General features: G+C 54.9%; 1 protein-coding gene across 4 annotated transcripts in view; it reads right to left on the minus strand.

Moving 5' to 3' along the window:
• RPTOR (regulatory associated protein of MTOR complex 1) overlaps positions 1–6105 on the minus strand; it is a 113741-nt gene extending 107636 nt beyond the window's left edge. For all 4 annotated transcript variants that reach the window (XM_077188157.1, XM_054645004.2, XM_077188156.1 and 1 more), the window contains exon 1: positions 5479–6105. In XM_077188157.1, coding sequence (XP_077044272.1) covers positions 5479–5640 — 162 coding nt within the window. In that variant the 5' untranslated portion in view covers positions 5641–6105. The remainder of the gene's footprint in view (positions 1–5478) is intronic.
• Between the last annotated feature and the right edge of the window lie 11462 nt (positions 6106–17567).

The following is a 17567-nucleotide window of genomic DNA, read 5'->3' on the forward strand; positions in this document are numbered from 1 at the left end:
AGGAACAAAGGCCACTCTGAGCTGCTGCCCTGAGTGCCCTACAGCACTTCCCAGGCTCGTGGCTGAGTTCTGCTGGCACTCACTGCCAGGTATCCACAGGCACTTCCCAGTGCAGCTCCTCTGTGTGACAGCAGTGACATCCAGGGCCCCCAGAGCTCCAAGGTGCTGCCCACTGTGCTCCAGGTTAAAACTGCAGACTGGAGCAGGCTGCTCCTGGCTGCCACAGCCCAGCAGCCAACGCTGCTTTCCAACCACTCTGGGATGCTTGGAGCCAATGTGGGCTTTCCTTCTCTGCCAATCACTTCTAAAAATAATGAAAATAGAAAGCAAACATTTTGCTCAAATGATCTTTGCTTTCTCTATACAACCTGCAAAGAACCAACAAGAGGAGTGTCCCAGGTGTCACTCCCCATTTATCTGTGGCAGGGTTTCCTCCTCATCCATGCCTTGCATTCCTGCAGGCTTCTCCTCCTGGCTCCACAGCATTCCCACTCCTGTCTGGCACTGCTTTTAGGAGGTGCCCATCTTCCCAGGCACAACTGCTGCTGCTCCAGATCTTCCCTGAAATGTTCCTTCCAACCATTCCTGGACAGCCCCTCAGATCTCCCACAGCCACTGCCTGGGGATGCACTGGGGCTTTGACCAGGAGCAATCCCTGAGCCACAGCCAAGAGGGCACAGAGCTGGCTGTGCATGGACAGGAATGGCACAGAGCTGGCTGTGCAGGGACAGGAATGGCACAGAGCTGGCTGTGCATGGACAGGGCACAGAGCTGGCAGTGCCAGGGACAGGACAGGACACAGAGCTGGCAGTGCCAGGGACAGGACACAGAGCTGGCTGTGCAGGGACAGGACAGGGCACAGAGCTGGCTGTGCAGGGACAGGACAGGACACAGAGCTGGCTGTGCAGGGACAGGGCACAGAACTGGCTGTGCCAGGGACAGGAATGGCACAGAGCTGGCTGTGCAGGGACAGGAATGGCACAGAGCTGGCTGTGCAGGGACAGGACAGGACACAGAGCTGGCTGCAGCCTGAGCTCCTGCTGCAGGAAGCCCAGAACAGCAGCACAGGGCTCCATCCACAGCTGCAGAGTGCTGGCCTGACCCAGCCCTGGCTGCTCCCACAGCCTCCTCCCCTGGCACTGCCCCTGCTCTGCCCTCTGCACAGCACTGCACTAATTACACTAATTACCCTCTGCTCCATCCCTCCCAACAAGAGCTGGAGGTCACCGTGCCCCAGTTCCGCAGGGATGGGTCAATAAATGCAAACACAGATAAAAGCACTGGTGAGGGTGCTGCTGGCACAGCCTGTGGCACCAGGAGAGGAGAAGGAACCCCTGACACCCCACAGCACAGCCTGGCACTGAGGGATGCCACCAACACAAACCTGGCACTGGGTAACTCATCAGCTAACCCAGTGAAAGAGGCCAGAGAAGAGCAGAGGAACAAGACAAACACCAAATGGACCGAGGGGTCTATCAGATGTGGCAGCAAAGCTGCAGCCCCAGAGGGATCAGTGACCCCTCTGGCCAGGCCAGGGGAGAAGGTCAGCACAGCCCTGAGGCACTGAGCAGCAGCTCTGGGGCCAAGCACAGCCCAGCTGCCCAGGAAGCCACCAGCCCTGGGGCTGGCACCTCCTGTGTCCTGTGAAACCAGGCAAACCCTGCTCATCTGAATCAAGCACATCTGCATTTCCAGAGAAAACTAATTGTGGATCCCTCTTCTCATAAAAACAGGATTTAATTCTCACTCAGCAAGTTATGAGGCAGCAGGAAAAAAAATGTTGAGGTGAAAGTATTACAATCAGCTTTGTTGCTCTTTGCTTATCTTAGAAATCAATATAAATACAGCAAATCTTAATTTAAATATTCACAATTTAATAGCAACTTGTCAGGAAAACCTGGTGTACTTGGAGTCTTTTTCTTTAAATCAAGTTATATGCTTTGGTTGCTACAGAGGCTGGGAGATTTAATTCAATACACAAAGCATAATTCCAACCCTCTTGTGTTAAAAATATTCTTTAAATAAATAATAGATCAAAGCAGTGTCACTTTGATGGCATATGCAGTCCACGGAAGGGGGAGAGGAAGGATTAAATGTTTTCAGAGCAGCCCTCATGGAGGAAGGGGCGGGGGACACCAGTGAATTCTCACTTATTTTCTCTACATTTACCACTCATTACTCTGCTGATTTGATTCTCCCCTTATCAGAACTCTGCCTTCTAAAGAACCTTCAACTTCACATAAACTCTGGGGTTTTTAGAGCAACAAAGCAAGATGAAAAGAGGAGTCATTCCACTCCCAAAGCTGTGAATCACTTCCTCTAACTGTAGTAGAGCTCTGCTCACTCCCCATGACTCCTCGATGAATAAGGCAAAATCTGCCACTGCTTGGGGCTTCCATGATTCACAGGGGAAATGGGAATTCACAGGGGAAATGGGAATTCACAGGGGGAAAACGGGAATTCACAGGAGAAATGGGAATTCACAGGGGGAAAATGGGAATTCACAGGAGAAATGGGAATTCACAGGGGGAAAATGGGAATTCACAGGGGAAATGGAAATTCACAGGGGGAAATGGGAATTCACAGGGGGAAAACGGGAATTCACAGGGGGAAAATGGGAATTCACAGGGGAAATGGGAATTCACAGGGGGAAATGGGAATTCACAGGGGGAAATGGGAATTCACAGGGGGAAAACGGGAATTCACAGGGGGAAAATGGGAATTCACAGGGGAAATGGGAATTCACAGGGCAAATGCCACAGCTTTACCTGCCCTGGGACTGCAGAGCCTCGTCTGGGCTCACCTTTGGGCACCTCTTCACCCAGGGACAGGCTGGGGTGTTCAGTGGCAGGGAATGGCCCCAGCCTGGGCTGTGGGGAGCTCATGGATCACACTGAAGGTTCTGAAACGTTTCCCACACAGCTCACAGGCAGAGGCACATCCCCTGCAGCACCCAGAGAGAGGAGCACACCTCCATCAGCCCTGGCTTGTGGGAAAGGCAGCCAAGAGCCAAAAGGAGCTGCAGGAATTGGGGGTGGGGACAGAGGCTCCCCCTGGGCCTGCAGGGAAGAAGGGGCTGAGCCATGGGCTGGGCTGGAAGGACAGAGGGACACCAGGGGCTGTGGGCACTGACAGGGCTGCAGGCCACTGGGGACAGTGGGGAAGGCAAGGGAAGAGGAAGAGAAGAAACTTCCTGAAGACAGCTAAAAGTGGAGGTAATTAATTTGTGATGCCAGAGAGCAAAACAAAGCAGTTCAGGTACAAAAAGCAGGAAATCAAGAGCCCATCAGCTTCACCCTGATGGCACAGGCTGCCCTCACAGCACCACTGCTCACAGCAAAACCTCACAAAGCCCAAGCTCCTGGGTTTTCTGCAGGTGCTCCATTCCCTGGACAAACCTGTCCCACCCAGCTGGGCCATGGGAAAACAGCAGCATGAGTGAGCTGCCCTCCCTCCACCTCCTGCACGTGGACACGAGGTCAAACCTGATCAGATTCTGTGAACTGTTTGCAGGGTTAGCCAAACTCGAGCTCAGTGGGTGGAAATATTTACCAGACATCCCCCCTGCAGCATTCCAAACCCCATCCTCATCCCCTTCCCTCCCCAGCTGGGGCTCTGCCCTTGTTACCTCACATTAAGCACTCAGGAGACAGCCAGTGACAGCTGAAAAGGGGAACAAAATACAAGACATGACAAACAGCTGCTGAGATCTAAAAGGAATGAGGCTGAGCATTCTGAAATCAGCTGCACTTCCTCTCTCAGGTGTCTTTACGAGCTTTTGGTACCTAACAGCTTAAGGCACCTGTTCTTAAACAAAAAGTAATTAAACACAACAAGAAGTTTGTCCAGAGGATCCCTGATCCAGACACAAACGATGCCTGAGCTGCACCACTGCCCTGGTGGGAAGTTATTTGGTGTACTGGTGTTTGAAGTTATCTCCAGCTGGCAGAGAAAGCAGAAGAACTAAACTGAAAATTTGAGATTTGCTTCTATTTTCTTCTTTCACAAGAGTCAGATTCAGCTTCTTGGAGAGTGAGCAGGGCCCAGCCCCACTGAGCTGGTCCCCAGAGAGCAGCAGCAGCAACAGCCATGACTTTATGGCACAGAGAGTCCCAGGGGAGGGAACTGCAGCTCCACGGCACCAGGCAGCAGGAGCTGGGCTGGGCTGGGCACTGATGGTAGCAGGCACCTGAAACATTTCACAGCAGCCACAGAGAACCCCTGAGCACCCCCTGATCTGCTGCTGCACAACCTATTGATCAGCACAAGGAGGGCAAAGTCATTCCTGAATTAGAAACAGGCAACTCTGCAGATCAGGGATGGAGGAACAGGAAGCCTCCCAGGAAGGCACCTAAAATAGACCAGCAAGCTCATCACACCTCCACAGTCTAGTGGAGAAAGTCTCCTGTGTGCCAGAAGCCTTTGGAGCAGAGCACCCAGCGTGGTGTCTGTGCTGCCTTCACATCACACCCAAAGCCTCAGCTCAAGCCAGCAATGAGCTGCCAAGTCCCACCTTCAGATCATGGTTTGGAACTTCTGAGCAATGCAATCACCACTCTGGGAACACTGAGACTCAGGGACAGCCTGGGCACAGAAATTACAGCTTGCATTCCAATGAGTTATTCCATCCTTTACAAGAGGATCATAAACCTAACAGAAATCTGGTCACCAGAAAAACCCATAAATACCCACAAACACCTACAAACACAAAGTTATGGGTGCAAGAACTGGGAGAGCCAGCAAGGCTGGGACCCTAAGCAGCTTCCAAGAACAGAACAAGTGCAGATGACGGTCCAGGACATTTCTTAGGTGCTTGCTTTGCTCTTTACTGAGCCATTGAAGGTGTCCCACAGAGGTAGCAGAGGATCCCAGACTCCCAGCTGGGACGTGTCTGTGTCACTCCCAGCACTGTCAGTGACACACAACAGGTCCCCAGACACCCCAGGAGCTCCTGTAACACACCCAGAGTTCCATCTGAAAACTGTGCCCTGCCTCCAGAGCCCCACAGCCTGTGTGTACCCAGGAGTTCCTGCTGTAACACACCCAGAGTTCCATCAAAAACCATGTCCTGCCTCCAAAACCCCACAACCTGTCTGTGCACAGGACAGCCTCACTGTCTCCTGTGCACAGCAAACCCACCCAGCTCCAGTGCAGCTGCACCCCCAGACTGCTGCAATTCCTGCACCCGCAGCTCCTCCTGAGTTCGGGCACTCCACTGCCTTGCCCAGAACACACCAAGCTGCATGTAAAGAGCCTAAGTGAAGGAGCTGCTCCAAGAGCCCGGGGCCATGAGCATCACACCAGTGTCTCTGGGGCAGCTGCAGGTTTGCTGCCCTAACCCCACACCAGGACACAAACCACGGGATCCACAGCCAGCGTTTCACCTGGCTACAGCTCAGCACCCTCTGAGCTCCGACTCCTGCTCCACCTGTACCCCGAGTGCTTCTCTGCAAACCCCACGGTGCCCTGGAGCATTACCCGGTCCTTCATCCTCCAGCTCTGAGCCAAAGACTTTGAGCCTTCGATCTTCTCGCAGTGCCTTTTCTTCATGAAGGCCAGGGGCAAGTTCCAGTCCGTCAGGTCGGACTCATCCTCCTCCCCGAGCCCCAGGAGAGGCGACTGCAGCATCTCAGACTCCATGGGCGGGGGAGCTCCGGGCACAGGGTGGGCAGCGATGTCCAGCCCGGCACCCAGCGGGGCCGGGGGTCCCTCCGGCCGGAGGGGCACGACGGGCCAAGGGCGGCGGGGGCGGCGCTGCCCGGTGCGCGGGCAAGGACGGACCCGGGACACGCAGCGCCTTCACCTGGCGCAGGCAGCGGCCCCGGCCGGGCTCGGTGGCGCGGCCCGGGGAGCACCGAGGGACCGGCGAGGGACCGGGCCCGGGGCCTCCCTCGCACCTCTACCCCCGCGGGCCCCGCGCTCCCTGCGGCGGGCACGGCGCCCGGCCCATCGCGGCTCCCTGGCACACCGGCGGGCCGAGGGCGGCTCGGCGAGCAGCGCTCCGGGGACGAGCGGCGGCGGACGGGACGCGCGTCCCGGGGCGCCGGCGAGCGCGGCTGGGCTCAGCACCGCGGCACGGGGGCGGCCATCTTGCCCGGCCCACAATGCCCCGCGGTACGGGCCGCCGCGCGGGACACGCCGCGCCGCGCGCTCCGCCGCGGGGACGGCGCGTTGCCATGGGGACGGCGCGTTGCCATGGGGAAGCCCAGAATCCCGAAATCCCTGAGGCTGGAAAAGCTCTCCCAGCCCATGGAGCTGTGCCCCATCCCCACCTTGTCCCCAGCGCAGAGCTCTGAGTGCCACATCCAGGAATTCCTTGGACATTCCAGGGATGGACGCTCCAACCCTCCCTGGGCATCCCCTGCCAAGGCCTGAGCACCCTTTCCATGGGGAAATTCCTCCTGGTGTTCCTCTGTGGCAGCCCCTGCCGAGGCCTTGTGAAAAACGCCAATCACTTGTTTTTAAAATTTTAAAAGTTTAATAGTAATGAAATGGTTATAAAAATAGTAATATAATTAGAGTACTAATCATTTGGACAATTGGGATTAGGACAATATGAGACAATAGAAACAAAGAGTTACGGACAGTCTGGGTACCTTTTCTGGGCAAAAGAAGCCTGAAAATGACCCACGTTAACAGAGGATTAACCCTTAAAAACAACAGCCTGTTGCATATTCATACACCTCATCCATGATGCATAAATTCCATTCAAACACAGGATTCTGTCTGGGCAGTGTCAACCTCTTCCTCATAATCCTAACAAAGTCGTTCTGCCCGAGCAAAGCAGGAAGAAGTTCAGAAGTTCATTTCTCCTGATAATGGAGCAAGAAATTCTCTTTCTCTGAAAGATTCAGGTGTCCTGTGGCTGCTATCTCAGTGCAAGTCCTTTCTTTAGAAAAAAAAAGTATCCTACATAGCATAGTTTCTATTTTAACATTTTGTTATAACCTAAAACTATATTTACCACACTATTTCAGAGAATTAATGCAGCATCACTTTCCAACACAACACATATAATATTCATTTGAATATTTACGAAAAGCCAACCATAAAACAGGCATTTTTCACAGCCTGACCGCCCCTTCCATGAGGGAAATTCCTCCCAGTGTCCCTGTGTGGCACCGCTGTCCCTGTCCCTGTCCCTGGAGCAGCCCCCTGCGCCTGCAGAGCTGAGGTGAGATTTGAGATTCGCCTCCAATTCAGCTGAAAGCCAACCCCTGGTCGGAGCTGCTGGCTGGGAGCTGTGCCAGCCTCACCCTGGTGTGCGCTGCTGCTCCAAACACACCCAGGCACAGCTGCCGGCCCAGCCCGGCCTTCCTTGGAGCTCACTTTGCATGGTGTGCTCGTTTATTCTGGGCTAAAACTGCCCTGGAGAGTGGTGGGACTGGGCACAGCCCCCAGCAGATGTGTCTGGTGCACGTTCACTCCACACAGCAGGAAAGGCAGGTGGAGAATTTCAGGCATAGATCCTCCTTGCTGTTACACTGAAGGTTAATGGAAATCAAACATTGCTGCTGAGGAAGTTCCTCAATGTTTACTCCCGGCAGCAATCGAGCCCCACCACATTCACATTTGGAATACTTGAACGTGTGAAAATCATTTCAAAGTAGAAAGGCAAGAATACGTGTGTAATTTGATTTACAGGACCATTAATTTTCATAAATACTCTCCTTGTGTTTACACTCATGGAGCGTTTCCAACGCAAGGACCTTGCTCTGCAAGAGCTTGGGAGATTGGCAGGGGATGTTCCTGGGGTGGCCAAGGTTTGCTTTTGCTCCTTGCCTCTCCTGGTTCGGTGCCTCACGGTGCTGATGGCTGATGAGAGCCGCATGATTGTGATCAGCAGGAGCTGCAGAAAATGCTTATGGCTGTGTTTCTGCTGGCCTCTAATGAATTCCTCAACAGCAGCTGCACAAAACCAGAGAATTGCAGAATTCTTTGGGTGGCAAGGGACCTTAAAAATCTTTATTTGCAACGCCCTGCCATGGGGGGATCTGGAGAAACAACACAATCCCAGTCCCTGGGTGTGAAAAATGAGTATTATGTGATTGGCTCTTCACAAATATTAAAATGAATACTCTATGTGTTATGTTGGAAAGTAGTGGTGTATTAATCCTTTTAAGTAGTGTGGTTAATATCGTTTGTAGGCTATAGCATAAAATTAAAATAGAAACAATGTGCTGTAAGATACTTTGTGTAACTAGCTCAAGGAATGGGTAAGATAACCAAGACATTCTTTGCATAAAGGCAACAGCAACAAGACACCAAGATTCGAGAAATTTAAAAGTTTAATAGTAATAAAATGGTTATAAAAACAGTAATATAATTACAGTAATAAAAATTTGGACAATTGGGATTAGGACAATACGAGGCAATAAGAACAAAGTGTCATGGACAGTCCAGGTACCTTTTCTGGGCAAAATAAACCTGAAAAAGGACCCACATTAACAGAGGATTAACCCTTAAAAACAACAGCCTGTTGCATATTCATACACCTCATCCATGGTGCATAAATTCCATTCAAACACAGGATTCTGTCTGGGCAGTGTCAGCTTCTCCCTCTGGATCCTGACGGGGGCTGAGCGAGGCAGGAACAAGTTCATTTCTTCTGATAATGGAGCAATAAATTCTCTTTCTCTGAAAGATTCAGGTGTCCTGTGGCTGCTACCTTGATGGGAGTACCTCATTCCTCTCTTTTAAAAAAGTATCTCACATAGCATAGTTTCTATTTTAACATCATGTTATAACCTAAAACTATATTTAACACGCTACTTAAGAAAATCAATAACTTTCTAACATAACACATATAATATTCATTTGAATATTTGCTAAAAGCCAATTATAAAATACACATTTTTCACACTGCCTGTCCCCTCGGGGTGTCTGGGACACTGCCTGAGGGGTCCCTGAGGGGAGCTGGGCTCACCTGGCTGGGCTGGGCTCACCTGGCTGGGCTGGGCTCACCTGGCCGAGCTGCAGGGCACAGGGACGGGCACAGGGATGGGCACAGGGACAGGCACAGGGACGGGCACAGGGATGGGCACAGGGATGGGGCACAGGGACGGGCACAGGGACAGGCACAGGGATGGGCACAGGGATGGGCACAGGGATGGGCACGGGGACGGGCACAGTGATGGGCACAGGGACGGGCACAGGGACGGGCACAGGGATGGGCACAGGGACGGGCACAGTGATGGGCACGGGGACGGGCACGGGGACGGGCACAGGGACGGGCACAGGGATGGGCACAGGGATGGGCACAGGGACGGGCACAGGGATGGGCACAGGGATGGGGCACAGGGATGGGCACAGGGACGGGCACAGGGATGGGCACAGGGATGGGCACAGGGACGGGCACAGGGACGGGCACAGGGATGGGCACAGGGATGGGCACAGGGATGGGGCACAGGGACGGGCACAGGGATGGGCACAGGGACGGGCACAGGGATGGGCACAGGGATGGGCACAGGGACGGGCACAGGGATGGGCACGGGGATGGGCACAGGGATGGGCACAGGGATGGGCACAGGGACGGGCACAGGGACGGGCACAGGGATGGGCACAGGGACGGGCACAGGGATGGGCACAGGGATGGGCACAGGGATGGGCACAGTGATGGGCACGGGGATGGGCACAGGGACGGGCACAGGGACGGGCACAGGGACGGGCACAGGGACGGGCACAGGGATGGGCACAGGGATGGGCATGGGGACGGGCACAGGGACGGGCACAGGGACGGGCACGGGGACGGGCACAGGGATGGGCACAGGGATGGGCACAGGGACGGGCACAGGGATGGGCACAGGGACAGGCACGGGGATGGGCACAGGGATTGGGCACAGGGATTGGGCACAGGGATGGGCTCAGGGACGGGCACAGGGACGGGCACAGAGGGCTCAGCTCAGCAGTGGTGCCCTGGCTGTGGTGGGAGGCACCAGCCCTGCCCTGCTGGGCGCTGCCAGCCCTCCCACAGGATCTCAGGGTGCCCTCTGCCCTGCACGGGCTCTCCCTGTGCTGCTCAGCATTCCCTGCTGCTCCTGAGGGCAGAGGTGGTGCCAGGGCTGCCCTCAGGAGCGCCCTTCCCAAGCACAGCCAGCCCTCCTGCCCCACAGAATAACAGATTAAATCCCCCTTGTTCCCAGGGAATCCCAGGAGTGGGGGCACCGTGTCAGGTAAGGCACAGTGAGTGATGCCCTGAACCCAAAATGCAGGATTATCTTCCAGAGACACGTTTGGACGCATTCTCCCACCTGTCACTCTTTTTAATGAAAAATCCTCTCCTATCTCAGGCTCTGTCAATGTCCTTTGTTTTGCCTCATTCAGCTATCTAATTCTAATTCCACTTTTGGGCAGGAAGAAGCACAGATATGGAAAGAAGAATGTTGCTCATAAATATCACCAGAGATCTCATCTTTCCGTTTCATTACTCAACCTCACAGGTCACCACGTGAGTCAGATGGATGCAAAGCTCCGTTCTGGGAGCCAAAAGGCCACCAGGCCGCCTTGCCTGGGGCTCTGAGGGCAGGTGTTCGTGTGCAGGTGGGCACCTTCCTTCCCCAGGGCAGCCCCTCCACGGCCAGAGCTGGTTTTGGGGCATTTTGGGCCATTTAGGGGCCAACAGCAAGGTTTGCTTCAACATTTCAGTGGGGGCAGCTTTGCAGCCTGAAGACAGTGGGTAAAATATTGATCGGGAAGCAGATCTGTGTTGAACCGAGCGTGATTTCAGCGGTCCCATTGGAGCCGGGCTGGGCCTGGGGCTGCAGGTGAGAAGGGGGCGGGCGCTGCTCTGTGCCAAAGCCGATCGCATCCGAGCATGATTCACACATTCCGCGGCTCGGGAAGCCTCCCGGTGACCTCCCCTGCCAGGCTGAGCTGCCCCGGCTCTTCCCGCCGGCTCCCGGCACTGCCTGCTCACTGCAGAGGAGGAATCGTGTCCTCAAACGGTGCCCCCGGAGCTGCCGGGGGGGGTTTGGTGCTGTACCTGCTCCCTACAGGTGCCCCTGAACCTGACAAGGGGGTTTGGTGCTGTACCTGTCCCACAGGTGCCCCCGGAGCTGCCAGGGGGGTTTGGTGCTGTACCTGCTCCCACAGGTGCCCCCAGAGGAGGGCAGCAGCTCCTGCTGTGGTTTTCCAGCACAGGCACTGGGGCAGGGATGTGAAGCTGAGGCTTTTTCCCTGCACAGAATTTTCTGAGCTGCAAAAACCCTCAGAGACCACCAAGCCCAACCATTCCCCAGCACTGACCATGTCCCCAGGTGTCTTTAAATCCCCCCAGGGATGGGGACTCCACCCTGGGCAGCTGTGCCAGGGCTGGACAATCCTTTTGGAGTAAGAAATTTCCCCCAATATCCAACCTGAGCATTTCCTGGCACAGCCTGAGGCCATTTCCAGAAATTTCCCCCAATATCCAACTGAATCTCCCCTGGCACAGCCTGAGGCCATTTCCAGAAATTTCCCCCAATATCCAACTGAATCTCCCCTGGCACAGCCTGAGGCCATTTCCTCTTGTCCTGTTGCTCGCAAGGAGCAGAGCCCAGCCTCCCCCTCCTGCCAGGGAGTTTTAGGGAGTGAGGAGGTGCCCCCTGAGCCTTTTCCCATTCCCAGGGGTGTTCTGCAGCGCCCCAGCCCCTGGTGTGATGGGATGTGCTCTTCTGAGCACAGGCAAACTGCCTCAAAAATACGGGGGGCATTTAAAAAGGGTGCAAAGTGGGGTTTTGGTCAGCAGCACCCGCTGGGAATGTGACAGGGATTCACGTTCTCCTCTCACGCTGAAAAGGCCAGAATAAATACTCGGTCAGAAATCTCCCCTTGCTCTTTCAGTGGAAGAAACATTTTGGCATCGGGGGAAATTTTTCACCAAGGAAGAAGAGAGGGGGAGAAAGGAAAGGTGATGCAGCTTTTGGAAGCAGAAAATTTGGGAGTTTTAATCTGCTGGCTTTGCCTCCCCTGAGCTACAACAGGGCGAGTTTCCGGATGAATCAGAGGCTGTAGAGTTGAGTTAATGAGAGCATTTGACATCCTCGGGTTCCAGGTAGTACACAAGCTGGAAGTCATTTAGACCGTGAAGCAGGCGCCGCGTTTGACCCCGAAGGCGACTCCAGTTCACGGCAGATGTGAAGATTTCTGCGTTCCCGGCGGGCAGGGGAGACTCGAATGACCCCTCCGCACACTGACAGCGATCGGCTGCTTAATGGAGCTGTGTTCCTCGGGAAGGCCGAGCGGGCTGCGCTCGATACGGCGGGGATGCGATAGATGCGAGGCTTTGGAGGAGCTGTTAATAGAGTTCTGCAGCCCCGCCATCCATCTCCGAGCCGCTCATCCCTTAGCATTATCTGCCTTTGTCTCCTCGCAGGCCGGGCAATTTGCGAGGTGATCGGGCTGCGTGTGTTTAACTGCACGTGATCGATGGCACCTGGGCAGATATTCTCTGCTTTTCTCATTAGAAGCGCAGAAATGTTTCCTTAAACACCGTGTAGATCGGTATCAGCTCCGACAGAGCCGGGGAGCTCCTCCCGGGCCCGGCTAAAGCCTTCAGCCCGAAATTCCTGCCTTCCTTTTGCTGCAGGACCTGACATTTCCCTTTGGCTGATAAGAAATAATTCAGTGTTTTACAGAGATTTCTCATCCTGTCTTCACTTGGGGCTTGGGAATCTGCACAGCAGCCAAAGCGTCTCCAGCTTCTCTCAGAGCCTGGAGCAGCTCCTGGGCCGTTCCAGTCACCCTCGGTCTCTCTGCAGCTGCTGGAGCCTTGACCTTGTAGAGGAATCGATGCTCCCAGCCCTAATGCAGCCTCTCTGCAGAGACTCAGCATCCGGAGAGCCCTTTCCCCACTAAAAGCTGCCCTCAAGCTCGGGGTCACAGCAGCAAGCTCAGGGAATCCCCGTTGCCTGGAGTGGTTTTCTCCATTCTGGCTTTAAAACCTTCTGTGCTTTAACCCCAAACCCTGCAACATGAATTGGATCTGGCACATCAGATCCCCCGCCCAGCACCCAGGATCTGAGCTCTGGGCAGCTCTGCCCCTCCAAACCTCCCTGTCCCTGCTCCAGCTGCTCCCTGTTTGGGGCAGAGCCAGCTCAGCTCCCTGATCCCTGTCCCTGTCCCTGTCCCCGTGCTTGCACTCCCACCTGTCCAACCCAGGCTGGGATCCATGTACCCCATCTGCACCTGGAACTCCTTCCAGGCTTGTCCTGCTGCACATCCATCCATTCACCCACAACATCCCTCCATCCATCCATCCATCCATCCATCATCCATCCATCCATCCATCCATCCATCCATCCATCCATGGATTCCATCCATCCATGGATTCCATCCATGGATTCCATCCATCCATCCATGGATTCCATCCATCCATCCATCATCCATCCATCCATCCATCCATGGATTCCATCCATCCATCCATCCATGGATTCCATCCATCATCCATCATCCATCCATGGATTCCATCCATCCATCCATCCATCATCCATCCCTCCATCCATCCATCCATCCATCCATCCATCCATCCATCCATCCATCCATCCTCCATCATCCATCCATCCATCCATGGATTCCATCCATCCATCCATCATCCATCCATCCATCCATCCATGGATTCCATCCATCCATCCATCATCCATCCATCCATCCATCCATGGATTCCATCCATCCATCCATCCATCCATCATCCATCCATCCATCATCCATCCATCCATCCATCCATCCATCCATCCATCCATCCATCCATCCATCATCCATCCATCCAATTTAGTTTTTATTTCTCATTATCCTACTCTGAATTGATTGGTAACAAACTAATTTCCCCAAGTCCAGCCCACTTGCCCGTGGTGGTGATTGCTGAGGGCTTTCTCCCTGCCCTTATCTTGCCCCACGAGCCTTTGCTCTATTTTCTCTCCCCCTCAGCTGAGGACAGAGCTCTGGAGGCACCCAGTGTGCAGCCTGGCTCACCCCAGCACAGCACAGGAACAGAACACAACACAGGGAGTGGGAGAAAGGGAGCAAGAGACTGCAAAATAATAAATAATCATGGAAAAAACTAGGGCACAGCAGTGTCACCAGCTTTTGATGTTTCCTTCTCATCCTGCCCTGCCTCTTCTCCCACGAAAAGAGAACACTGCAAGGTGGGAAGAAGCTCCAGAGCAACAGGGACACAGAGCTGTGTCTGTTCAGAAGCACCAGAAGGATTACAGATAAATATTGAAGCTATCAAAGAAGCTTAAGGGATTTAGGAACCCACTCCCCATTATTATCCTCACTGGGGGAGGGGAAGTGATCTCTGCAGCCCTACAGCAAACACCAGAACCGTGCTGATTTCTGAAAGCCCCGACCCTGGCTGCGAATTCCCCCCGGTTTGCTGGGCAGGGGGAGAAATGACGGCCGTGGGGTTTGTAAGACACGGGGGCACCGTTTTTGGGGGGAGCTGAGCCCTGCGCCAGCCCAGAGCATCCCTGAGCAGAGCCGGGGCGGCAGGGCCGGTCCCACAGCACCGCCGGGCAGCACTGGGAGCACTGGGAGCACTGGGCTGGCCTCCATCCCACCGCAGGCACCTCGCCTCCCTCACTGCGGGGAAATCCAGACAGCGCTGAAAAACGACCGGAGCGATGGGCTGGGAGGAAAAGCTGGCGGCTCCTGTGACGTGCGTGTGTGCAGACAGGGGGGAATTCCTGCACAAATCAATGGCGAGGCGGATGCGGGCTGTGGGGAGCGGCTCCATTCAGCTCCGCTGCCGAGGCATCGCCGCGGAGCTCGGCCCCGCTCTGCCCCCGGAGCTGCGTTCCCAGCCGGGAGGGGGACAGTGACAGCGATGTGTGCCACGGGCACAGCGGCCTCCTGCCCTCAGCCCTGGCACCCACCGCGCTCCTGCCCTGCCCCTCGGGCATCGCCCTCCTTTGGCATGGCCCAAATGCCGTCCCAGGTGGGCGCAGCGAGGATGGGCTCAGCGCTCTGGGCACGGCTTAAAGCTTCGGTCCCTGCTCGAAAAGCGGGGCAGGAACCCGGCGGGACTCGGCCCGGCTCCCCCTGCTCCAGCCCAGCCCTGCGTTCCCATGCTGGGAGCACCTGCCCACCCCAGGCCCCTCTGCAGCTCTCCCCTCTGCGATTTTGGCCACTGCCAGCTCGGCCCTCCAGCACCCAGAATGGCTTCTCTGCCACACTTTTAAGGGGATGCTGCAGTTTTAAACCACAAATTAAATTTTTAATGAAACTTCATAACCGTTGTACCCAAATGTAATGTAATATTGATAGGAACTGTGCATCCAGCTAGCATGAGACTGCCCTAGAAAGCTTTTTAGGATGTTATGCAATATAGAGCTAAATTAATTATTTGTAATGAAAGGATCTGTGTCCCTATAGCATCACAGAGACCTACTGGTACAGAGACCACACTCCCGAGCCTCACTGAGTGTAAATGTCAGGCAATTTAGGAGCAGACTGGCTGGTGAGATGGGAGCAATGAAAGCAAGGGAAGGGAAAAAGGCAAGAGAGTGAATGTGTGAGAGAGGGAGAGAGAGAGAGAGGGAGAGATCTGCAAAGAAAGACTGCAGCAAAATGCAGCAAAATTCCCAACTCCTGTCCAGAGTGTGCCTGTCACAGAAGGGAATCCTCCATCTCACACACGGTGTGTGCACTGGCTGCACCCCGTGCCTCAGCTGCTCTAGTGACACCTGCACCCTTTAGAAGGCACCAAAAAACCCCATTTTGCATATACAGCATTCTCAATAGAAGCATGGAGCAGCTGGGGGCTGCTTCCCTGGTCCAGCTGCAGAAGGAAAAGGCTTTGGAGGTGATCTTGCCCCCCCACATCTGGGCTCTGCATGCACAGGCAGTGGTGCTGTGGCCACAGACCCTGCCCTTGCTGCAGTTTCCCCAAGAACAAGTACTTCTAGTAAAAAAAAAGACAAAACAACGTGGCAGTGTCTGCCCTGCCCTGCTTTGAGCCTGCTGGGCTTGGGGGTGTGGGGATGGGGGTGTGGGGATGGGGGTGTGGGGATGGGGGTGTGGGGATGGAGATGTGGGGATAGGGATGGAGATGTTGGGCTGGGGGTGTGGGGATGGAGATGTGGGGCTGGGGGTGTGGGGATGGGGGTGTGGGGATGGGGGTGTGGGGATGGAGATGGGGATGTGGGGATGTGGGGATGTGGGGATGGGGATGTGGGGCTGGGGGTGTGGGGATGTGGCTGCAGGGGACGGTCCCTCAGCAGCCTCAGTGACAAGAGGGGCACAACCAGCAGCCCCATGGCCAGACAGAGGGAGCTGAGCTCCTGCCAGTGCAGCCATTGCTGTTCCCCATCTCAGGCTGCCTCCATCCCATAATGGATCTCCCCGTTCCCACTCCGCAGAGGAGACTTCACTGCAGAACCAGCATCACCCCACAGGAGATGGTTTATGTACAGCAGGCTGCACTAGCAGGAGAGAAAGCTCCCACTGCCTGCTCCCTGGGGCTCCAGCTCCTGGGATTAGAGAGATTTGGCCACTTTGAAGAGCTGCCCTCTCTGCACCGGCGCTGGGGCTGCTCCCACACAGAGCTTGGTGTGGAGCAGACAGACTGACACCCCCAGCCCTGCACGGCCGCGGGGCTGGGAGCCCCCGGGCTGCCCAAAGCCATCCTGTCCATCACAGTACAAATGTGCCTGCTGGCTCCTGTTCAGGGCTAAAGCACCTGCGAGGGTCCTTGAGAGCTGTGCTCAGCTCTTTGCAGCCACAGAGCCATAAATCAGCTGCTGCCGAGCGCTTGGGAAGAGGCAAGGGAAGAGTTAAAAACAGGGGCTCCATTACTCCATTACAGCCACACAGCTCCTAAATCTACAGAAGCAATAACAGATCCTATTGCATGATTCAGTGATTCTGGGAAAGCTGAAATCCTGATCATGTTTTCCAGTCCTTTCTTTGCATTAGGAGCCACGGGGGTTATTTTGCTTATCTCTTGTAGCACAGCTTTGTTGTTTTTTCCCATCCAGGCACTTCCTGGTCTCCATCACCATAGCATCTGAGTGTTTATTTTATTGCATTTGTCACCTTGGGCTCATCTCCGCATAATGTGCTGTGGATGACAAAAGATTGCGAGGGAAATTGGTTCAGTGACACGCTCAGCTCTGTCAGGGCTGTGCAGATGTGAGCAGGACTGGGACCTGGCTCTGCTGCCTCTCACACTGCTTTACTCTGGTCTCATTCTGTTGCCTGCAGTATCATCATTTTTGGGAGGTGCTCCTGCCTGTGGCAGGATTAGACCTGCAGTCTTGCCAGCTTCTCCTTTTGTCAGAAACCCCAAAGCCAACCAGCACAGAAGGGAGACTGCTCTGCCAGCAAACCCCATGGGGTCTGTCCCCTCCTATCCCCCTCTCTCCCTCCCTGCTCGTGCTGCACTGAACACTGCTCAGCACAGAGCCAGCAGCAGGGACAGTAACCAGGGCGATAGAGCCACAAGGAAGAGCCTGCTGGAAATGCAGATTCGCCCCCGAATTTCCTGCACACAGCACCCCAGAGGGGAGCAGTGCCAGAGGTGTGGGCACCCTGCAGGTGAGCAGCACCACAGGTGGCTCTGAGCTGCACAGGCAGGACCAGCAGTGAGA

Source organism: Agelaius phoeniceus, chromosome 19 (genome assembly GCF_051311805.1).
Source record: "Agelaius phoeniceus isolate bAgePho1 chromosome 19, bAgePho1.hap1, whole genome shotgun sequence".
NCBI lineage: Eukaryota > Metazoa > Chordata > Aves > Passeriformes > Icteridae > Agelaius > Agelaius phoeniceus.